The sequence below is a fragment of the Anoplolepis gracilipes genome, chromosome 2, assembly GCF_047496725.1.
Source record: "Anoplolepis gracilipes chromosome 2, ASM4749672v1, whole genome shotgun sequence".
Classification (NCBI taxonomy): Eukaryota; Metazoa; Arthropoda; class Insecta; order Hymenoptera; family Formicidae; genus Anoplolepis; species Anoplolepis gracilipes.
The window spans coordinates 22,243,684-22,270,103 of NC_132971.1; the positions used below are offsets into that span (position 1 = coordinate 22,243,684).

At 28.2% G+C, this 26,420-nt stretch overlaps 1 protein-coding gene across 1 annotated transcript; it reads left to right on the forward strand.

The window, feature by feature from the left end:
- Window positions 1–1,516: 1,516 nt before the first annotated feature.
- Window positions 1,517–25,471, forward strand: LOC140663154 (uncharacterized). The gene is made up of 4 exons (XM_072887127.1): window positions 1,517–1,869; window positions 22,015–22,148; window positions 22,549–22,834; window positions 23,203–25,471. The coding sequence occupies exons 1-4, from the start codon at window positions 1,800–1,802 to the stop codon at window positions 23,418–23,420; spliced, it is 708 nt and encodes a 235-aa protein (XP_072743228.1). The 5' UTR covers window positions 1,517–1,799; the 3' UTR covers window positions 23,421–25,471.
- The last annotated feature ends 949 nt before the right edge of the window (window positions 25,472–26,420 follow it).

Sequence of the window (26,420 nt, forward strand, 5' to 3'; positions counted from 1 at the left end):
AGTAAAGTTATTTTTAATAAAATATTAATAAGTATCATTTTTAATATTTTTTGTACAAAAATATTTTCGACATAGGAGGGAGTCTACTGAAGAAGGATTGACAAAGAGGATATATTCCATCTCTTTTTCTGTAATTTCCCACTCCGGGTTGTCCTCATGAGAAAAAAGGATAAACTATATAGGAGGAGAACCGTAGTATAGGTCTGTCAATGTTTATCATTCAATATTTTCTGCTCTCTCTCTCTCTCTCTCTCTCTCTCTCTCTCTCTCTCTCTCTCTCTCTCTCTCTCTCTCTCTCTCTCTCTCTCTCTCTCTCTCTCTCTCTCTCTCTCTCTCTCTCTCTCTCTCTCTCTCTCTCTCTCTCTCTCTCTCTCTCTCTCTCTCTCTCTCTCTCTCTCTCTCTCTCTCTCTCTCTCTCTCTCTCTCTCTCTCTCTCTCTCTGTCGATCCTATTTCAGGGTGCCAGAGTTCCTCCATTAGTATAACTTGTACTTATAGATGATAATACTAAGTTCTTTTTACTGAATGGAATCCCAATGGGCGACGACAATGAATGTGCAAACTTGTGCGGTTGACTCGAGAATAAATGACCGTCCCTACTGTGTATGTAAGGACACTGCAGTCAGACTATATGCACGTACACAGTCGGACCTCTTATCCTACGACTCTCTTATGCTACGAAACCTCTTATCGACAAAAAATCCTCTCATGCTACGACCGCGAAAGAGGAATTATACCCCCATTCTCAAATTTTTGTCGTAGGATCAGAGGTTTAAGGGGAAGATTCCGGACCGAAAATGTCATAGGATAAAGTCTTGCTGGAAAGCTCCCAGAATAAACAAATCTGATTGGTCGAATTTGTTGAATCTTTTATCCAGACTAATCATGAATTATAATTGAGGCTTTTCATTTAATGACACAAATTGACATAAGCGTCATTCTATCTTTGTTGTCATTGGATATTGAAAAAAGATAAGATGATACTTGTGTCGACTTGCGTTGCCAAATGAAAAGCACTCGATCGAATGGCGAATACGTTGTGCATATTCTGGCGCTAGTATAAAATACGCATTATTTTTTTTAAATCTTTCAATTTTAAAAGCCGGTTGCAAGTACGCGCACTTGCGCGGATTAAGAATTTTTCTCGAAACATAGATGCAGTATAGTGAAAGCAGATATGGGGAGATGTGATGGAAAGACGATTACGTTGGCAGGCAATACCATCATGCGCATTGCACATTGCGCATACAGTCGGACCTCTTATCCTACGACATTTTCGGTCCGGAATCTTCCCCTTAAACCTCTGATCCTACGACAAAAATTTGAGAATAGGGGTATAATTCCCCTTTCGCGGTCGTAGCATGAGAGGATTTTTTATCGTAGGATAAGAGGTTTCGTAGCATAAGAGGGTCGTAGGATAAGAGGTCCGACTGTATTTGCATGAGATTGGCGCAGGCGTACGGATGCTGCAAGCTGCGAGTAAAGCTCGCCGCTCACCGCGCCGATTGATAGCGATTGGTCACTTTTAGTTGGGCTTTGACGTGCGCAAAATGAAGATGTCGAATGTTGGTCAGTGGCTGCGCTGGCAACCGCGCGTACCTATAGGGTAAAGTCTGGGTGAGCTACCTCTCGCAACCACCATCACAAATCGTCGAAAAGCTCACGTTTTTAACATAAAAAAAACGCGAGACGAAAAACGCGTGATAGTCCTCTTTCGCGGTGGTCACGGTAAGCCCGCAGTGACGTTCACGTGTGTTCTGCTCCGATTTACCGGTATATCGAATCTCAAGCTCCGGAACGATGAGACTGCCGCGAATCTTACTCGTCGTTATCTACCTGCTGCGCTGTCACATTGCTCGTTCGATAGCCGGTGAGTGTAATTGTATAAATATATTTCTCTGTTAGTATATATATATATATATATATATATATATATATATATATATATATATATATATATATTACCAAGCGCGCATCTGTCGCGTTTTAACTCCTTACAATTAGTTCTTCTATTTTTCTAATTGTTTTGTTAAATGAGAAAACATCTCAACATACATACACTCTTTTCCCCTTTTATTATTATATTTGCGGCATATTGTATTTAAAACTATACATGTAGAGATCTATGAATGATTTAAATCTTGAATTTCATTGTACAACTATAAATATGTGTGTGAAACTAGAAAAAGTTTGTAAAATTTCAATTTTTTTCTCTCTCTCTCTTTCTCTCTTATTATCTTTATATGCGAATGTTATATGGAATGTTAGGGAAGGTAATGTTTTAAAAAAAGAAAAAAGAAATTAAAATCATCTATTTTTTTCATTAAATTATTATTTACGACAAACATTAAGTATTTTTACTTTTGAAAAAGAAATATTTTTATATCTATTTCTGATTGTGAAGAAATTTCTTTTTTCTTAATTACATTTAAATACACACATACATATTTATTAATAATAACTTATTAAATTAGTACATTTTTATTTATTTTATGGTAATCTATTATATGTGATATTTGATTTATATATATCATTATTATTTTTATTGTATATTTTAATCATTTTATAATTTTGTTATATTTTTATTCACGTATGCTTAATGTTAATTTATAATACTAATCTTAATTTAAAGAAAGAAAATGTATACCGATAATTTGATATTGGCATAAAATTATTGACATTTTCAATTTCAATATTTTAATGTTTTAACTTTCAAAGTATCAGAAATTTGAAATCGATAATTGGATATACATACAAGATGTGTTAATAATGCTTCTCAGCGCCTTACAGAACAATCGGCGAAATTGAGCACAGATATTATACAACATCGCTGTGCGTCGTAGATAAGCCGCTTACAATTAGCACCGCTTCGTAGTGCATTTGCAAATGCATTTTCACTAATCATAACATACAAATCCATATGACATATAAATCGCGTAATAATTGGAGCGCATCCGAGTACGTGTTCTTAATCGGAGATTTCTATAATTTTTCATTTGTTCAACTTTTTATTCGGTTCTTGCTTGTTTGTGATATTATACATTAACTAGAGGCTTTATATCTAAAAATATATTTTATGCACACGCACACACCTTATATACATATATATATATATATATATATATATATATATATATATAATGTGTTGTGTGTGTGTATATAACAATAAGATATAGTTTTTATCTAATTTGTATTACTCGGTAAAATTTTATATTTATCATATATATTATACAATATTTTCATTATTCATTATAGAAAAATGATAGTTTAAATGCGGTTTTATCTATATTTTCTACGTAAAAATTATTTGTGAGAAATTTCTTTTTCTGGAAAATTTTTAGAAGTGATATATAATAATTGACAAGGTTATCCATATGTGTGTATGTGTGTGTGTGTGTGTGCGTGTGCGCCTGCATCTTACAAAAATCATTACAATTTTGTAAAAAAATTATTATAATCATATACATTGAAAAATTCGAATAATGCTATATGATTCATATTTATTGAATTATTTATTTATACAATTGATATTTATTGATTAGCAATTGGTAAATAATCAATATTTAAATTATTTTTTTTGCGAGGAAAAATAGATTTACTTTACTTACACAGTAATAATAATAACAATAATAATAATAATAATCATTGTAATGATGATAGTAATTAGTCTTACACATATACATATGTATTTATATGCACGTGCTGCGATTTACATGTGTATCAATTAATGTGATATCGACAAAATTGTTTAACGAATAGAAAAAAGTAAACAACAAATTTTCACGGTTTTTCGTATTCCTTTTTCGCTTTTTTTAACAAATCAGTTCTCTCGATAATAGGATGGCCATTCGAGGATTCTTTTGAAATCGCAAACAATAGCCTCCTCGTTAGCATGGTGTCTATTAAAGTGTCATTAATTCATTGAATCAACTACGTTGCTTTATCTGTGTTTCCTTTCATCTTTTTCTGGTGTCGAATACAATTAATCGTGAGATTACATTAAAAGCTGTTCATTCAATGCATTCGTTTCATTGTTATTATCCTGTCATTACTATGATATTGATTAACCTGTGTTGTCAGTCAAACTAATCTATATTAATTATACACACACTACAAGATTCTATTTATAGATTATCGAACGATAATTTTTACGCATATTCAATTTAAAGTTTATATATCTTAATTTGATCTATGCCTTATTATGTTGAAAATAAGAAAAGATCGACAATGAAATAATTTTCATGATAAAAATATTTTTTAAAAATTAAATAAGTTGCTTAAATATTCAATCTAAATAATAATTATTCAAATGTGACACAAATATCATAAAATTTAATTCTTAAACGAGTTTACAGCACATTTACAAATTTATGAGTTAAAAGAAGAGTTTATACACTGTACTGCTTTGTAAATGTTTTATTTATATATGTAAAAAAAATTAATTTATTTCAACGCATGTAGGAAAAGAAATTACGCAATCTTTTTTCGCATTTATTTCTGGTCTAATAATTCTATAGTAGTATGGTAATATAGTAATACAGTTATTATATTTTTTTTTAAATTTATTAGCATAGAAACAACATACAAATAAGAAGAAAAAGGAGAAGATGTTTTTAATTTCAAGATTGAGTCTACACGTTTATATGTATCATGATTTGCTAATTAAAGAAGGAAGGGAACTATTTATAAAGTATTCCTTAATAAAAATAATAGTTTTTCTCCGCTCTTTCTCTCAAACAAATGTAATATTTATAAACTGCGAAAATCAGAGAATAATAAATTGAGAGAAAATTATTTTTTAAAAAATAAACTTTTCAGAGATAAATACCAGATATAAAATATGATTCTTTATTTGATTTCAAACAAACACACGGATAAATTAATAGGTTTGTAATTGAATAATCTACAAGTTACAAAGATAATTAATATAAAAGAAAAACTAGAATTTTGTACTCGATTAATGATGAGCTTTCTCTATTTATTAGAAAAAAATTATTCAAATCAATCAAGTTAACCATGGATGAAAAATGGCTAATATATTGTATATGTAAATATATATATATATATATATATATATATATATATATATATATATATATTATATATATATCTATACAGAGCTATAATATATCCTGCTAAACTAACAGACAAAATTGGAAGAAACATCGTTCCGCAAAACTGTTTCCTGTCGGCTGATTCGCGCAGCTTCTCGGCAAAAGTATCCTTGATATGTATATATAACACCGCGATAAATCTTCTGTTTTTTAAGAGACACAGTTCACTGAGGATAAAAGGTTACCGTATATAAAGATAATTTAATGGTAGCGAAGGTGATGGACCGAGAGTAAGTTATTTTGCGATCGGTCGTGCAGTTTATGCGAAACGAAAAACCAATGGAAATATAGACATATAAAAAAATATAATGCATCGAATTTACCGAGAAAGAAGAGAAATTGTTTATTTGAATAATGTGCTTCAGTATGACAAATATGTATACATTTTTTTTCAAGAATATTTATTCCTTGTAAAGTATTATTATTAAAAATCCAGTTTTTAGCAATTATATATTTAACCGGAAAATATTGTACGAAATTTATATATTTATAGTCACCGGAATTGATTTAGTATGTTGTTTATTATAGCTCTATCTCAATCGATGATTATATATTTATTTAGAATTTTATTTAGAACCTAGATTCTATTTAGAATTTTTGTACTAACAATAAACATAGAAAATAAAGATATTTGTGTTGTGGAATGGAATACTACAATTATTCACAATCGCACATTACAATTTATTAAAAGGACATCCCGCCTGTTTATATTTTATTAGATAATTTGAAAAAATATTTTTTAGAAATACATTTTTAATTTTTTATTATATACAAATATGTACAGATTTTTAAAAAAAGTTTATAATAAAAGAATAAGATACTTTTTAAAAATTGGATATTATTTCTCATGGTATAGTATTGTAAGATTACAAAAAGACAGAAAATAAAAAATCCGGTCAGCTAATTGTAACTTTGTTCTTTTTAGTTCTTTAACCTCGGTCATTGATCAATGTTGCATTGCACACCCACGCGATACGAAAATGGAATAATCAATGTAAAAACTCAGACTTAAAGATAATCCGCCCACATCATCAGTAACACTCGAGAAATACTTATTCATGAAGATAGTATCAGCTTTTTCGTTCAAATCTAACTTCGCTGTCCCTTGTACTTTTGATGAGAAAGCTCCTTGTAGGTATCTGTTGCATCGTCGCTGTATAAATGCGAAACAATAGAGTTTCACAGCAAGCACGTAATCGTGGAAGAATGTATCGAAAAAGTTATATCAAGTTTTCAAATTGTTGATTTGAAAAAATTAAATGTACCTGAGGATCCTTTATATCGTATAATCAAACAATGCCAATACGTTACGAGACTTTAATGTTTATAAAGTTTGTATTCTTTCTTACAATCATCAAAAATAGTAAAAGTACATATAAAGTTACATCTCATAGATTTTATCGACTTATAGTTAGATATATTATAGTAGGGATGGAGATGTTCTGAATAATTCCCCTCAAGAATAAAGTGAAGGTATTAATTTAGGAGATTGATGTAACAAATTAAAATTTAACTTTAATTTAAATTTAATTTTTTGTTCATTAAAAATATATTTACGACTTTCACACATAGGTGGAGGAAGTGCTCCACCCTGCATGCGTGAAAGTCGACACAATAAACACGACTTTGTAGGAATCCTTTGAGTAATATTATATTAACACAAATTTTTGTATTTATTGTTTGAAGAACACTAAACAGATTAATATGATGTAAACAATTAAACTTTACCTTTTTCTTAATCAGTTTATAATACATAAAGAAAAGCATTTAAAATTATCAAACTTCAATTTGTTATATTTGCTAAATCAGTGGCCATCCACTTAACTTTTGCTAGAAATTATTCAGAACACGCCCTTCTTTACAATATATTTAATAAGTACCGATAAAATCGGTGAAATAATCTTTTATGCACTTTTACCATTTATTTTATAATGGAAAAACGTATTTTTTAAATCAATGGTATATTTTAAGATAAACATGCAAACATAAAAAATTAAAAAAAAAAAAACAAAAAAAAATCATAACTTACTTAATTGGACGTTTCACACATTTTATACGTATATTTTTTTTAATATAAAAAAAGGGTTGATAGGAGAAACGGATACGGTGTTAAGTATTAATGATTAAGGTGATGATTCACATTTGTATGTTATATATATGTATATACATATATTGATATATTTAATTCAACCTTTATAGTAAAAAAAATTTTAATTGAAGAACTTGTTTATTTTAAAGCATGATTAAAGGTTTGAGTTATATACAATAGTATTAGTTATAACATATTATAATTTGATAATTATTTACAAAAAAGATTTATTTTTGCTTTACTTTTACTATAATTTGAAAATTTTATATTTTTTTCCAAAAACTTTTATTTATTATTTATTTTTACATATTTTTGTCATACACAATATATTAAAAGGTTAAAAATAACAAATCGGGAAAAATTCTCTAACATTTTAAAATATCTAATATATTTTTTTTAAATACAATTTGAAAGAAGTATGTATTGTTGAGGAAATATATACTGTACCTATATATACATATAACATACAAATATGAATTATCACCTCAATCATTAACACTTAACTGTATCCATTTCTTCTATCAACCCTTTTCTATATACATATATATATATATATATATATATATGTATACACAGGGTGTTTAATTTTATTTTTGACAGACAAATATATGAAAATTGTAGGGTTTTTTTAGAAGAAAACGTTTCAGACCAAAATTGTTTGGCTATATATTTATGTAAAATTATTATGTTGAATTATAATATAAAATATTTTATAAATTATTCAATTTTTAGTTATTACATTTTTTACGCAGAATAGAAACTGATTTATGTAAAAAAATAGGATGATTCTATTTAAAAAACCAAGTTGATTTTCACATAAACTTGACACCTCTGTTGAGTTGCTCTTTCCCTCCACCTTGCAAAAATAAAAAAACCAATAGCGTTCAATTGAGTTATTTATGAGCTTTTATATCCCGTCAATTAAAAATTTTGAGCTTGTCACATTGAACAGGAATATAATATTTTTTTGTGATTCAGGCAACTCATCAACTTTTCATTTTTGGCTTTTTTATTTTTGCAAGGTGAGGAGGCCAGTGTCACAGGAGTAAACTTGACAAGTATACCCAAAGTCAAACTAATACTCTTATCTTTTCTCTCTTTTCGAGTAAAATAACTTTTGTCTAAAATATATATGTATGTATACATAGGATGTCTTTTATTTTTGACAATCAAATATTTAAAAACCACAGAGTATTAGAAAAAAATATATAATAAGAAAAAATAAACTTATTTTAAATATATTTTTACACAGACTCTCTCTCTCTCTCTCTCTCTCTCTCTCTCTCTCTCTCTCTCTTATTCTTTTTATTTTATTTCAAATATTACATCTTGAAATATTGAATATTAAAAACTAAAATATCAGTAGTGTATAGTTTTTACATGCATAAATCCGCATCACTCTTGGTGCAAACAAATCGTGTTCTGATTCATGTGTGCGTGCGTGTGTGTTTGTGTCACTTATATGTATATACAAAATAATGTATCAATGATATCAATGATCCATTTATTGAATTAACTAGTTTGGTTTGATTAATTAATATTTTTATAATAAAAATATCGAGAAAAATCAAACTTGTTGAAAAATTGGTTAAAAGTGCAAACTTGTTGAAATCAATTTTTAGAATTGCGAACAAGTGAAAGTTTTCCAATTATAATATTATTGTAATATATTGATAAAATACAGTTCTCAATTAAATCAGTGAACTTAACTTTTTTGAAATTAGAATGCAAAATATTTTGCGCATACCTACGTGTACGTGTATATATCTTACTTTTATATAACTAGTGGCAATGTTTAATGCATGTAAATGCAATTTTATCTGCGCGTGCGAGTGACACAAATGATTTTTACGTGATGAACATTCAATTGCTGATCAGTCGTTTCCAGCACGAAGTAGTTTTGGATTACTCTTTAACCGAACGAAGGTCGTAATCGCAAACTATTTCAATAGCCGGAGTTTGATAACTCTCGTCTCTCGTGCTTGTTAGCGCTTTCAAAGTCGCATCCATTCGCGATGTCAGAGGAAATATCGTACTTCGGCATCATGGAGTATATCACATACACGCGCGCGCACAATATTAAATGGCAAAAGGAAGCATTTGAGCGAAATGAGAAAAAAAATCGCGAGAATGAGAATTCCTCGTCTCGTATTTCACAAAGACGTTTTTTTCCCTTTTTCCATTCCTTCTCTCCTCTCTTGTTTGCCGTCACCGTCGCTTGAAATTATGTCTAGGTATTGTAGTACTGTAGATGCGGTAAATTTATTTGCAATTACAATTACATACTTGTAAGAATTTTACTTTTTCGCTCGTACTATATTTTCGTTTTTTTCTGATTTATAAAATTATAGTATATTATATATTACATGAATTTGAAATGGAAAAAATCGATAATTATTCAACTTTTTTCCTACTCTATATGGATGAATTAATGGTAAACATTTTAATCTTGTTATTTATTAAGTTCGAAAAAATTTATATGACTCATTTTTTTAATAGTCACGCGCGACAATTATTATGTAGTAATTGTTTACAATACAATCAGATTAAGTACATAATTTACATGTTTGATACACAGAATACAAATAATTGTACGCATTCACATGTACATATATGTATATATATTTGTACTTTTATATCTTGTAAAATATCCAAAATTCAATATTTTATCGTGCTTTTTTTGAAATTATTTTTCAGATACAAACGCTAATAATAACATAATAATAAATTATTAATTAAAAGTAGCATAATCTTAAAGTCCCATCAAGAGATGTGCCCTATCTTCTAAATATTAATTAAGAAATGTTTAATCATAATATTATATTGTATTGTGAATGTGCATTGTAAATGTGTATTGCGAATTTTTTGCATGCACAAGAAAGGTATAACGTTCGAATTCATTTCCTAGATCTGCGAAATAAAGAGAGATTTATTTTAAAAAATCCCAAATTGAGATTTATTCAATCTTGATGTAAAGATCAAAAAATATTTATGTCCTGTGAGCAATAATTAGTTTCATAGAAACTTTTTTTTTATGAAACTGACCCAATATCATCCGACTGTTAATAGCTTGTAAAATTATGAATTTGTGTTTTGCGCATAGAGAGCTTTACTAATCTCTTACACAGAAAAAAAATAAGTGTCTCGAATCAAAACTTATATACTCATACGAACGCGTTTATTGTTTCGCAATAAATACGCAACAATTTATAATCTTCTTACATCTTTTTACTCTTGTTAGAAGAATTTAAAAATCTTAAATTTCAACAATATTATAATCTTATTTCAATATTACAATTGTCATTTCAAGAATAAAATGATTATTTTAACTCTAAGAAAATTATAATTTTCGATTTGAACATGTGTTATTTTCTATCCAACATTTTTTCCTTTCCATTCAAGAAAATTATTCGTAAATAAGAAGAATATATTTTCTTGGTTGAACTATATAAAATATCTTCATCCAAGCAAATTTTCTTTGTTTAACGTAATATAATCTCATTTCATACAAATATGCAAAGAGAATTTATTTAAAAAAATATTTTAAGCAATCTGCAAAATTGAAACGGGAAATGATGAAAATTTCTTGTAAGTAATGATCTGTGTGTGTGTGTGGGGGGGGAGGGGGGGGGGGTATAAGATTTTGAGAAAAATATATTTAATATTTTAAACTTTTATTTTTTTTTTTTTTTTTTTATTTTACTATTTTATTTCACATTTGAATAATAAACTACTGATTTGATTAATAGATACATATGTGTAATTGCGCATGCACAAACACATAAAAGATAAATTATGACTTTTATATGCATTATTCTAAAGCAGAATTTTTACATCTTAACTTTTTACTAATTACTTTTACGTATTTTTTTCACGTTTTGTAACATTTTCTTGTCTCAACTTTCTTTACTGCTGTTTTAGGATAGAATTTTTGTATTGTATAATTGGAAAGTGTTATGTTAAAAGTAAAAGCGGGTGTGTACATCTACAAAATAATTTAATATATATATATATATATATATATGTATCTTGGAGAAATGTAATCCTTTTATTTATTTTTTATTCATAATTTAATTATAATCTCTTATACAATCTTGCGCGACTGTAACGTAACATGACACATTCATTAGCTGCGTAACAGCGATTCCGCCCGAAATCGAATGGTTATTTTAATTGAATTTACTTATAAAATTTTACACGCGAATGCAGTGTAGACGCGTAATCGCACGATTCAATTTATTATTGAAGCGAAGGTGAAAACTAAATCTCTCATATTTTAAAGTTGATTAATGGTGATTCAAGGTCTGATTTTACGAAATTCAATTCCATTGATGCATCAGTTGTTACTGAAAAGCTCATAAAAGCGAAAAATGTTGATTATGTCGGTTTGAATTAAAGATAATTTTATTCATATAGCGGCAGAGTAAAATTACGATAGCGTAAAATGCTGCATTTGCGTCGGTTATTATATTTCAAACGAATTGTAATATTATTTATAAATAATTCACTTTCTGAAAATAATTCAATGTATGTATATATTGATTGATATTAAGTGTTTTCAACTATTATAAAATCTAATTGAAAGTTGTGATGTGTAACTTTTCTAGTAAGAAATTGGGCTAATTGAGAGTCAAGTGCGATAAATAAAGCACAAAAATTTCCCTTTTTGATTTTTCTTTAATGATAACTTTGTAAGTTTCAGTCTCTAACGGTTTTCGGAGAAATGTATCGGTGACATACATTCAAGGTTCGTTACAAAAAAATTATCTGGATCAAGAAGACTTGTTTAAGTTTTATACACCAATATATACGTTATTAATTTATGTATAATTAATATATAAAATTTGCGCTATATTAGAGAAATATAATCAACTCGATTCTTTTTATTCGTGTTGACTTTCACGCAAATTTTTTCAAGTAAATATTTTTTACGGAATAAGTTTACGACAAGAGAAACTAATTTTAAATTTCCGTAATTTATGAAATTAATATTTCTACATTCTATTAAAGAAAGAAAGAAATTGAATTTTTAATTTTATTTTTGTAGTTACATATATTTTATACATATACAATATACAATATATTTTATATACATATATATATTGCGATGTGTCCATTGTCATATAAAGTTTCTTTTGTTTATAAAAAACGAAAAATTAAAAACACTAGTAAGAAATTGGACTAGTCGAGAGCCTTTGTAGAGATCGAAACGTACGAATTTATCATTAAAAAAAAATTAAAATGAGAAATTTTATGTGCTTTATTTACCGCACTTGGCTTTTAATTTGCCTAATTCCTTACTAAAGAAGTTGCACATCACAGCCTTTAGTTAAATTTTATAATAGATGAAAACACTTAATATCAATCAATATATACGTTGAATTATTTTTTAAAAGTGAGTGAAATGAATTATTTATAAATAATGTTATACAATTCGTTTGAAATGTATATGTATATATATTTATGTGTAAAAGTACAATACTTTATTTTGTTAGATGAGAATTATTTGAATACTAGGTCATTATTTTAAATACTCGTGAAAGTTCATCGGACGATTGTTCGATCGGGTAAGATCGAATAACCGATGAAAATGGTGTAACCTCGTCCAATTTTAGCGTTGCAAAGAAAGCTCGTATACATTTGGAAAAACGATAAGTAATAGAGAGTAAATCATCTTGGACGAAAATGGCAGAAAATATTCTTTTTCTATAATAATCTCTAAAATTGACATTCTTTTCATAATATCATATTTCACAATTTTTATATTTCTAGAACAAAAGTCAATATTAAAATCTCACGTGTGCCACAAATGTTTTTATCTTTTAATATATTACCGAATTATCACATTAAAAAGCATTCTATTATATGTAATTAATCTAAATAATTTTATATTGTACATCAAAGAGAGATTGAGAGAGATATAAAAACAAGGGAAAAAAGATAAAAATAAGTTAATTACTAGAAAATATCACATCAGATATGTGTGCTAAACAAAATACTATTTATTTTAAAATTATTAATACTTTTAATTTTAAATTATTTTTAATTTTGTTTTTATATTTTCGAGATTTTTATTATAATTTCTACGTTTTCAAACATGTACACGTATTTTCATATGTATTTTAATAATTAAAAAGAATGTTTAATTTAAAAGTAATCATGAAAAATTCAGATATTTGATATTGTGATGCTGAAAACAACATAAGGCTAGATCCGCTCTTACAGTAAAATTATATCTTTCATTAAAATCTTTCATAAAAATTTTGCAAATTATACATAGAAAATAAGGTAGAGTCTTACTTAGGAATTGTGATCTATGAAAGAATATTTGCAGACTTTTATAAATAAGCTTAAAAGCCTAAAAAAACATTTTTATTTGAAAAGTTTTACAAATATTTTTCAAAGAAAAATGTTTTTACTAAGCTTCTAAGCTCACTTCTAAGTTCACAAATATTCTTTTATGTAATTTCTAGCAGAAACCTATCTTATTTTATATGTATAAACTGTAAAATTTTTATATTAAGCAAATATATTGTTATATTACGTTAGATGTTGATCGATAATACAAGACGACTATACCCTTTTTTTTTAGCCACAACTTGTTTGACAAATTTGGCGCTGAGCGGCGTTGAGTTTTCATAAATGTTCAAATTTAACAAAAGTATGAAGAAAGTTTATCATTAATTGTGACTTTTTTAATTATTTATAATTTATATTATACTATTGTTGTTTATATCTTTACATGTTATAATTAAATGAAATGTCTTCAATTAATTGAAAAATATATTCTTTATATACTCTTCTCAAGTATATTATTATGATTAATTTCTTTATTTCGATTCTAGTTAATTGCTAAACAACTATTGCTCTCGATATTTAAGCTAAAAAACATATCAATTTCAAATTGATCAATATAATTATTAGTTTAATTGAAAAGAAACATCTCGAGACACCTAGACAAGGTGAGATACATTATACGTTGAAACGACGAACGCGCGAAAAGATACAAAGCATAGTACATGTAGCGAACAGCGAACGAGACGAGAGAGATCGATCGTATGTACATACGTATGTACATACACGAAGAAAATTGGATGGCACGTCGCGTCGTAAAACAAATGGCTGTCGCGGCTGGACCATGTGATCAGCTATCAAGTTCCGGGTTCCGGGTTCCGGGACGATATCAAGCTGATATTAACCAATTGAGCTCTTAGTTATCACCGAGGGTGAGAAGAACGAGACGTAGCACTTCCACTCTGTATATACACGTTTTATGTAGAAAGATCACCTGCCGATCTCATACGATCTCTAATATCTTATTATCGGAATATCAAAATTACAGACGACTTACAATTAGTAAATCCCTTTATGAATACGAACGAATAAACAAAAGAGGAATATATGAAAGATGCAGTGGGTACCTATATTGCATCTACAACATTAGTTAATACACAATTTTTATCATCTCTGTATATATATATATATATATATATATATATATATATATATATATATATATATATATATATATATGTGTATGTATGTATGTACATAATAGTCTATATCGACTTTCAAAAAAATGTCTTTCGACAAATGTTAGAGATGGTGATAAATTTCCCTTTTTTATATTTTAAAGTTTTAAAATTCGGATCTTATATCATAAGAGATAAACAAGATACTACTCTACTATGGTTCTAATCCTTTTTTCTTTAAATAAAACTATAAGTTTCTTCTAATGCAAATTGATTTTTTTCCTTATTCGGTTTATTTCTTTGTGTAAAATTTTGAAATGCGATCAAATATATATATATATATATATATATATATATATATATCTTGTGAAATATTTTATACTTTTTATGTGTGTTAGAAAGTTATATATACAAGTACAAGTATAGTCATGGCATATACGTATAATATTGTAGGAATAGTATGAAGCAAAAACACGCGTTAGACTCAAAAAAATAAATTATTAATACAATACTATTTAGTCATAAATCTTTTGAGTGTTTGCGTATATGCATATATATATATAGAAAAATATAGATATCAATTTTTAGCTTTGATCCTTTTACGACTAAATAAAAGTTTTCGCAATATATTTAAACACACTTTTTTAAACAAAAAATTAATAAAAAATCTTCATTTCTTATAGTGTGTATTAATATTTATTTTATTTATTACATATTATAATTATTTCTTACGCTTACGCGTTTACGCTTACGTTTTCAAATTTAATAGTGCTTTTTCTCTTTTTATCTCTTAATATACATATAATAATTATGTGATTACGTTAAATTATATTACAACGTGAAATGAATATGTTTATTTGAGCCTGAAGCTTGAGATTGGAAATAACAATGTATGAATCTCGCGGTTTACTTAAATGCACATATTTTTTGGGGCAAATTATGGTTACAAGTTATTATCAAGCTACTAGTAAAGCGAACACAAAGCTGAGAATGACCTGGCTTTTTCACGTCTATCGGTTCTTGCGATTCGTTGCAACAGTTGCACGAGTTGCCCCGTGTGAAAGCGTAGAGTGTAGAGGATCTCTGAGCTATTTAAAAAGTTTCCTTTGTCTTTATTAGTCTCTGACGAAAGCATTTTTAATTGGACTCTTAAGTGCCCACGGGTATGCCGCAATTTATAGCGTCTACATACTGGTGCAAAGTACGTGGCCTACAAACTGCTATCAAGTTTTTTTTGTATCTACCATAGTATGAGGCAAAAACACTTCTCATCGTTAAACAATTTTAATAATCCAACTTATTTCGGCAAAATTATTGTGACTTCAAAATTCTACAATAAATATGCAGTATGTTTATCCAATAAGTATTAATATGTAAAATTTTATTTTTTCTCTTATATGTAATAAAAAGTGGTTAACCTGTATGAAGTTGGCACCCCAATTTTCCAACTTTAAAATTCTAAAAATTTTTCCAGATTGTTCTAGACTTGTTTTAAATTGTTCCAGATCAAATTTTTATAATAAAAATTTTAGAAAATTGAAAAAGACGATTTTTTGACCTGGCATCCCATTTCTCGAAAATCTTTTCAAGGTTGTTCCAGATTGTTCTAGTAGTTGCAAACATTGTTCCAAAGCATTAATTCTCCAAACAAAGAATTTAAAAAGATGTAATAAAGAATAGTATCGAGCGCTCAAACAGTATTTTTACGTCTACAGCTATCATTATCATCTTCTGAACATTAAATTGCATATTTCAGCTAATAATTAACGTAACAACCCGGAACAACTTTCATTTTTAAAGGGTACTTTAGTCTTGGAGATAGACACATTTTTGTCATTTTCGATCGATAACGGCACGTCAGCGACACCAAAATGTAGAACAGTAATAACTAGACATAGAACAAGTGTCATTTTTGCCAGAACAAATTTTTAAAGGGCACTTTGCTCTTGGAGGTAGACACATTTTTTTGCTTTTTTTGTCATTCTCGACCGATAACGGCGCGTCTACATCATATTCACATCTTTCAGCCTGAAAAATGATTGTAAACAATATTTTTACGGACTCGAAAAATATGTGAGGCACGAGTGATTGAATCGGAAATCGAACCCAAGATTTTTTGCTTTCCGGGCAACTGCTCTTCCATCTGGGCTACTCAAATTTTTTGCCTAATGCCATTTTACACACAGTAATTAAAGTAATACGACTTTAAAGAGAGAGAGAGAGAGAGAGAGAGAGAGAGAGAGAGAGAGAGAGAGAGAGAGAGAGAGAGAGAGAGAGAGAGAGAGAGAGAGAGAGCGAATGGTCCAGCGTCTAACGATAAGTCTGATGAGTCTCTCACAGCTAGTTCATCGCGACTGACTACTGCCTATGGATGGAGCATTCATAATTCATGCTGTCAGGACGGAGAAATCAGTTTTCAACAGTTTTCATTTGTTGAATATAACAATCTAAATGCAGTGAGCACAATCCGAATATGTGGAATCGAGAAAGTTCGCATTCAGTGCATATTAATGCAAGCGGCTGAATTCACTAGACACAGATTTCTCCATATCGAATTAACATCCATCCAACATCATTGGGACAGCACTGTGACTATGCTGATGAAGCATCATATGTCATTGTAGCGCGCAAAGACAGTAATTAATCGAAACGATAATTGAGACAGATTGAAGGTTTGAATCGTGAAAATTTATGTTGTCAAGATGAGAAATTTTAATTGTTAAAAAAGATTTTATTCTCTTTTTATATACAATATACAGTGTCAATATACATATAATGTATATGATTCAAAATGTATATGCTAATAGCTACTAATTCGGAGCAATATAAAAAGTTGTTATGTGCCGTCATATTCTATTTAATTTTTCTTGATTTACATAATATTATTTAAATACTTATTTTGTGCAAAAAATAATTAGTCTTACACACACACACACACACACACACACACACACACACACACACACACACACACACACACACACGCACGCATAAAAACATATATGATTATAAAATGATGCAGGCTCTTTGTAAATGTAGTTTTTTACAAAGTTAAATTTTTTTTTTAAATATATTGTATAATCGGCCTTATATAAAGATTTGTTGATATTTTCTAAAAAAGCATTTTTTAAGAGCTAAGATTTTTTTTAAAGATTTTTTCTAATTTTACAAAAAAGGTTACAACACACATGTGTTTTTCACTATTTATATTACAAGAGTGTTTCAAAATTCGATTTATAATAACATTTTTAGTCAATTTAGAGTCGATTTTTCTTTAGAGAAAATAGAATTATAACTTCCTATTTTAATTTTTGTGTTATTTTTATATTTATAATGGAACCTTAAGTTGAAAAATTTTTTATTAAAATATATTTCACTTGGCTAAAATTTATTTTACATAAGTCTTATTTTGAAAATTATTACACTTTAATACGTTCATTAGGAAAAAAATGAATTTTAAATTGTAGAAAAACCATTATTGAAATAACATTCTTCTTCGAAAAGTCAATGACATAAAATTTAATCTTCATTTTATTGTTATACATAGCGAAATCTATCCTGTTTTAATATTAATTAAGTTTAATTAGATTTAATATTTAATAGCAGGACAATAATATAGTAAGAAATAATATTAAATTATAATTAGTATTTGTTGGTGATTCTTTTGATATATTGCACACATACAACAGAGAGCCTATGTTGTTTTGATAAACCCACATTATGGTTAATTAAACTAGAAGCGATTCTGTAATATGCTCAAATGATGGAAATCTTTTAATATATTGACCACATCATAGCTCATGTGTATGGATATATGTACGTATATACATATATATCGGTGTATAAGGTTAACCAGTAGTACACAATTGAAAAGTTATTCTTATAAAAATAAATAAAGAATTACAATAAATCTTTTGATGAATTGATCTTTGAATAAATAATCTTTTGTTTATAAAACTTTGTTTTCTTGAAAATTAAATTTAAAAATTGCAAGATTAGGATACTTGCACTTTTTTTAAACTTGGTTGATTATCGACAATTTTAGGCATGCACTTTTTTGGATACGTCATCGCGAATTCATCTTGACAATCAAGTATAAAATATTAATACTTAAAAAATAATACTTTCCTTTTAATAAAGCAAGCAATTTAAATAAGATAATATAAGTTATATATAAAAAGTATTTATCGCGAAATTGCTTTTATTTTTTGAAGAAAATGTTAAATTTTCATGCATATTTTGATAATCTATCTCAAGATGAATTCGATGACGTATGATGTAAGATCGTTAAAGATGATTCAAATTTAAGAAGCGCCAGAATATTATTAATCGTCCAATTATTATTTAAAATAGCCAATTTTTTTTACAATAAGACAATTTATATATATATTAAAAGCTATATACACGTATAAATTTATTACACATGTTTAATTTTTTTATGTTTTCGTGTTATTTTTAGTTTTATAATCAATATGGACCACCCTGTATGTGTACAACGTAACAAATAGGCAATCGGGTGTGTGAGAGAGAACAGAAAGGGAGAGAGAGACAGTTATAATAATAGTTGCGGTCATCCATGAGATTGATAGATCTGCTCAATGATCGATACCTGTGATTGGCACACAGCCGCGCTCTGTGATAATGCCATTTATTCTCAGCAACCTCCACAATTCAGTCTCGTGTATTATTTGCGAAAACGACGCTAATGTAATTTATATAATATATATATGGTATTGGTATATCACGAACGTATAAACCAGAAAATATAAACGTTGCTAGAAAAAAAGATTTCTTAAATTTATTAAATATTTTACATATTTATTATTATTAAGAAGCAAGTAAATAGTCTTGAACTTTTATCATTGAAATAGATTGTATAATGCCATTTGATAATCTTGTTACTTTTAATTTTATTACATATAAAAATTTCATTGATCTCGTTTTAGAAAGTAAAAGAGTGAATTATGATCGATCTCTAATTTTTCGGTTGAAATCATAAAATTAATTCTCAAAAAGACTGTGACTACTTACTCTTTTTATTCACAAGAAATGAAATATGTTCTCAAATATTTTGGTACGTTCCCAGATTCTCTCTATAAGCCTGTTTTAAACAAACACCTTTGTTTGGAAATTCAGCAAACTATATGTTACTAGTGTAGTATATAGCTAGCATTATCGAACATCATACACCATACCTATACATGTACAATATATTTCAAATATTATACATACATATATATATATATATATATATATATATATATATATATATATATATATGCATGCTCTTTTGTATAGCAGAATATACACTGACAATGAGTAAAAGTCAAATACTTAAATATTTCAACTAAAGAAAGGATAACCAGCAGTTTAGTCAAGTTAGACTTCTTCTTTAATGTGTACAAAAAAAATTAGTTAGACTAAAATTATTTTATTGTTAAGACTTTATGCGTTGCGCAACGAGTGGTAAAGAAATGATTTCTTATGAAAAATAAGTCGAAAATGAATAGGATTTTTTTCATACAAGGCTTCAAGAAAATTGATTTAAAATAATTAGAAAATTTATGTGTGTATAATTTTAACTATAAATTAAATTGAATATATTGTATATGAAATTAAATTGATTAGCAGTACAGTGTGTTTGGTTTTTAGTGTTAATATAATACGCACATTATATATGCATCACAAATTTGATTAGTCTGAATCATACTTTTTTAAATGTCATTAAAAATTTGTTACAAAATGTACTCGTATTATACGTATAATATGGACATTTGCATCCAACATATGCATACAAATATTTAAGAAAATACAATTGATCGTGATAAAATCTTCTTATATTATATCTCAGACGTCTTTGTTAGATTATAATTATATTATATTATAAATCAACGAATTTATTTCAAGATTGTATCCATTGTAATTACATATATATACGTATTATACATATATACATATGTCAATATTATATATAATACGAGTTACTTTTCATAATAAATTTTTAATGACATGTAAAAAAAGTATAATTTAGACCACATTTGTGGTACGCATATATCGTTATTATTTCTTTTATACTAGATTTTTTATAATAAATTACGATGTATGTATATTAACATATTAAACCAAACATACTGTATTGTTATTCAATTTAATTTTACCTTATTTATAGTTAAAATTGTAAATAATAATTTTTATGTAATTTGTGAACATTATGATTTGTAAGTACATTCACAAACGTATGGAGTAAACTTGCAAGTTAAATAATATAAACGCATAATAGCGCTATATAAACGTTATTTTCTAGCACCTTCATGATGTTGGTTAAAGTATGAAGTCATTCGTTTAGTGTTTGAATAAATATATGAGGTAAGAGTGCGATGAAGCGGAAAGGCACGGTAAAAGATTCGCTTTTCTCACCGTGATGCTTCGTTCTATCTTACGCTATTGTGATACCGCAACCCACCCTCGCGATTCTTTGATTCTCTTGAAAGCTTTCAAGGAGACGGCGAACATTTGGCTTTGCCTTGCCTTGCCTTGCCTTGCCTTGCCTTGCCTTGCCTTGCCTTGCCTTGTTTTACCTTGTCTTGTCTCGCTATGCTCGCAAAGACGTCTGATTAATGCCCGCACATTCGTTAGGTCGGTGAATAAGTTAGTCTTTGAAAAGTCAATATTTCGACGAGAAATAGCCGCCGTCCGTTGTCGCATTCTCACGTTAAAGTAAGATAATTTATCGAGCAATTAACGAAAGCATTTGCATTCAATTCTTGAACAGGAATTCAATTTCACTTTATTAACAGAGCTTTATTACTATCGAAAGCGAAAAAAAGAGTTACAAGAAAGAGAAAATCAGAAAAGATTTTACTTCATAACGCGAATCGTTGTTTATATTAATAAATAAAATACAAATAGGCAAATTTGTATATGATTACTTATTTACATTTTTCTACTTTTTACAATATCTAACTCACATTCTCTTGGGAAAAGAGGAAGAAGAATTTTTATATCTTTTACTTTTAATCACACATGCGAATGTTTAATATTTATATTTTACATGAGAGAAACATTAATTAATTTCAAATTTATTTTAATTTCTTGATCTTAATTGATCATCTGATTTCAAGATTATGACAAAATTTCAAATTAAAATTGGAAAAGACTAATGGATTTAGATTAGAGATTGAAGTCGATCGTCGAGAAAAAAAAAAATCGGCATCAGAGATTAAAGATAATAATGTACGTTATAATTTTTCTCATCAGAAGAAACTCAAGAGATGATTGAAGATGGTTTTTATTCATTCTTTCAATCAGTGATGGCCTCCCATGTTTGATTTTGATTGCAGCACCGACGAGAGCTACGAATCCGGCTTTGTTGGCTGAAGTCGCTAGTACGATGTTTCAGGACGATGTTACAACGCAAGAGCCTTTTCTTAAAAAATGCATCGTAGACGGAAATGCCTATTCTCACAGCCAAACGGTAATGTCCGATAAAATGTATCATTAAAATACTAATAAATGTAATAATTTTATTTTCTTTTTTTTTATCAAAAAATTGCGCAAATTAAAATCCCTATGATTCGAAATTTCACTTTAAATAAATTAATATATATATATATTCGGGCATATCTCAATATATACAATTCCTAGATTTTCAGCTCATTTCGTGATAGATTTTAGCCATTGTTTTCACCATAAATTTGTCACATTATTTTTCAAATTGACTAATACATGTTTACATATATATAAACATGCGGACGTACATATATGCAATACATACAACGTTATGTGTATTGCGTTTTTATTTTCTTTTTGCTTAAAGATTTTTAAAGATTCAAAGTTTTTACTGATTTTTTGCTCAACATGTCCTTTTGTTTCAGATACCATCCTACGATACAAATTCGCATTGTCTATGCGTCGTCGGTGAAGTTTACTGTTGGTGGCAGAATTATAATCCGACCAGCGCCCCATCGCTCGGCTTGCCCTCTTTACGATCGACCGCGATGGAGAGTAATTACACTTCACCTTTAGAAATGAGTACGGACATTGTGGATGACTTTGAGGCTTCCGGAGATTCTGATTCATCGATTGGTCAACAAGGACATATAAAAATTAATGCCACCTTATCGATCACGTCTCCTGCACCGATTACTTGCCTCGTTATGGGTATTAATTATATATAATGGCTTCTTTAATATTTTAGTAGCTTTATATTAATATTTATATTAATCGAGACATTCTGCACCAAAAAAAGTATAATACTCTATATTTTAAAATAACATAAAAAGTTACATATACACATACACATGCACGCACGTACGCGTGCTAATTTTACCAGATTTTTTTAAACTTTTATTATCATTTATTTCTAATTAATTTTAAATTGCACCAATGATTACAAAAGAATATATTTAAAAACATATTTAATAAGAATTTATTTTCGCCGCTTGTAATATTTATAAAAATAAATAATCTGTGCCATATGCATGCATTTAGCTGCGAATTTTCTGTGCATCGTAAGATTTGAATTATAGGGAGAGAGTATCGACAGGGTGAGACTCTACCGCACTCTACCGGAAACTGCATCGAATGCAGCTGCGGTTCCGAAGGTCGCGTCGAATGTTCACCGAGGGATTGCGTGGCATTGCGACCTGAAATTTTGGTCGCACCCGATATATCGGGCGAGGCGGCCGACAGCGACTTTGAAGTTTTCAACTTAGCACGGGATCGAGGCATCGATGAGAGTTTCTAAAGCGTTTGATAAAGAAAAATTCACTCTTCGAATCGTAAAAACTTGCTTGCTTTTGATTATCGCGGTATCGTTAATGTTGTTGAAAGACAATCAATCGGCAGAAAGTTTTTTAATTGAACATAATTTTAAAGATTATTTTAAAGAAGTTAATTAATATTGACTTCTATGTGGCAGACAAAAAATCGAATAATCGATGAATCGAGTGAAAACAAAAAGAGAGCAAAAAATTATTAAATAATTTTAATAAAAAAGCCAATTATACAATAATTTGTTGGCCACCTTGAATAAAGAATGAATCGAGATCTATCTGAAAAAAACTTATCAAATTTCACATCTCTACTATGATAATTAGAGACAGAAGGAGAATCAACTCGTGTGCAGGGAATATTTAACTTGTGGTCCGAAAAATTTCGTCGCTCAATGCTGCTGTATAAACATTCTCGAGAAATTTTGTACAACTTCAAGTGATGATGGCAGTAGAAACATTTAATTTATGTGTTTTATCAGTGTTTAGTTTAGTTATGTAATCTATTCGCGTACATACATATGCAAAAGTATACAACATATTACACTGTATGATTCAATGCAGTTGCACTTGTGAATAATGCCAGCTACGAGTGACATTTTTTTGTTTCACTCTTTTCACGCTCTTGGTCTCTAGTCTCCATATTTATTTTAAATATAGTTTTATGTTTAAAAACCATAAATTATTTAAATATGAGATTATAGTTACATGAGTTTGCATTTGACGAATTTTCATGTTAAGTAATGATTGTAATTTTCTTTTATCGTAGGAGAGAATCGCCTTGTCTTGATCGAGGACGTGCCTTCAGTTTTTCGTCTTATATACTTAATCAAAACGGCATTGAAGGCATAGTCCTAGAACGTAGAATGTTCAATCTAAGTAGCGTTTCTATAAAACCCTCAATGAGTGAGAACAGAGCCTATTTGACTAAATTTTCTTTTTACATGACTATTAATTTTTTTTTTTGGCTACTAATAAGAAGATAACTTCCAACGTAATGGATATTTTCCTTGTAGAAATCCAATATATTTTAATATATATAGCATTCTTCTATTTTATCAATTAAAAAGAGCTTATTACATCTTCCATGTAAATTCTGATGGTTTATTTTGTTAATTTGGATTCGATTTGTAGTATAAATTACATAATCATAATATGCATGTGCGTACATCGGTTCGCCATATATACAGGCTAATAATTTAGAAAAATATACTAATGATAAGCTTATACAATTATTAAGCTTAACCACTATTAATTGATTATAGATATAATAATTTGACTTACGCAGCTTAATAATGATTTTTATCAAATTTCTAACATATTCTAGTCAGTCCATAGTCAAATATTCTAGTTGAGAGTTGTATTTTTATAATTTATTTCAATATATATATATATATATTTACGATCGAATGATGTAAACGAATGAGTAATGAAAACCCCTAGTAACAATAATTAACATGATATACACTATACACAATATAAAAAATTAAATAGTGATAGAAAAGTTTGCGAGATTTTATTAAAACTTAAACGGTGTTTTTTTATGCTATTTATTTCTAAAACTTGGAAATTATCGTTTTTCCTACGATCAGCATCTTCTTCATTCTTATTATACTAGCGATCGAGAATAAACAATACCATAAATGCTACGTTATTAGTCATGATGTTCTGGCTATTCCCAACAGTATATATAGTTTAGCATACGATATTGTTATTCTCGATTGTCAGCAGGCGCGTACCGTGAGAAAGCCGATCGTAAGTTGCCGATGGCAACTTTCGAATTTTGCATTTACTGAGACTAAATCTACGACTAAATCTAGGACTAGGATAAATTTGAAATCGTTTGTGCAACTGCGTGCGTTTACGTAAGCACGTGGCAATTGGTGAAGATATCCGATAATTATTCTTTTCCAGATATTTTCTGCTTTTTAAATTTTATATTGCAAAAATTATCCGGGTTTTCCTGAATTTCTTATTCTAAATACTAGAATACACACTAAATTCTTATATACAAACTATACATATTTAGACAAGTATGTTATAGATATATATATATATATATATATATATATATATATATATATATATATATATATATATATTATTTAAATGCTGTAGCTTGTATTTTTATCGCATATTCAGCGCTCATGCGTATATAGTAGATCTTTTGTTTTCTGTAAATTCCGTTTCTTATATTACATATAAAGATCTCTTTCGACGATTTATAATTTTTGAACGACAAAGTTCAAAACAGTATTCTATTTATATAAATATGTGTCGTGTGCATTATAGAAAATACATTTCAACATGTACATATATAAATCAAAATATATGTATATCAGGATACATTAAAACATGTGATGTATAGAATTATAAATAGAATATTGTCTCGATGTCGCGAATTATAGGTCGCATAAAGAGGTTTTAAAATATTTTTACGTGTTTGAAAATAAATATTTATCTAACCCTTAATGCGTGATAAGTATACGTAACTATTATTAGATTATACAACCAACTGGAATAGTCATCATGGAAGAAGAAATAATTCTAATCTTCCGACATATATACATCATATATATAATCTCTCGACTTAACATGTGCACAATATTATATATATTTATATCCCATATAAATTCGTACAATATTCGTACATATAGTAGACTATTATATATATATATACAATATATACATCACATTATATATAGATCAATATATTAGATCAAGGAACCAAATATTAAGAGTAGATATAACGTATACAATCCGCGTTATATGTAATAACAAGAAATTAAAATTAATTCGATAAAAATGTAATCTTATTATATGTATAGGCAAATTGCGATGTTTTACTTTTATAATTACACCTTTTGCGTTTGATTTGTAAATTCTCTTTAGCTAGTTTTGAAGATTGCATATACATATATGTACTTTGTACGATTCGTGGTTATGCAAGATAATCGAGCGCTCGCGATGATTGT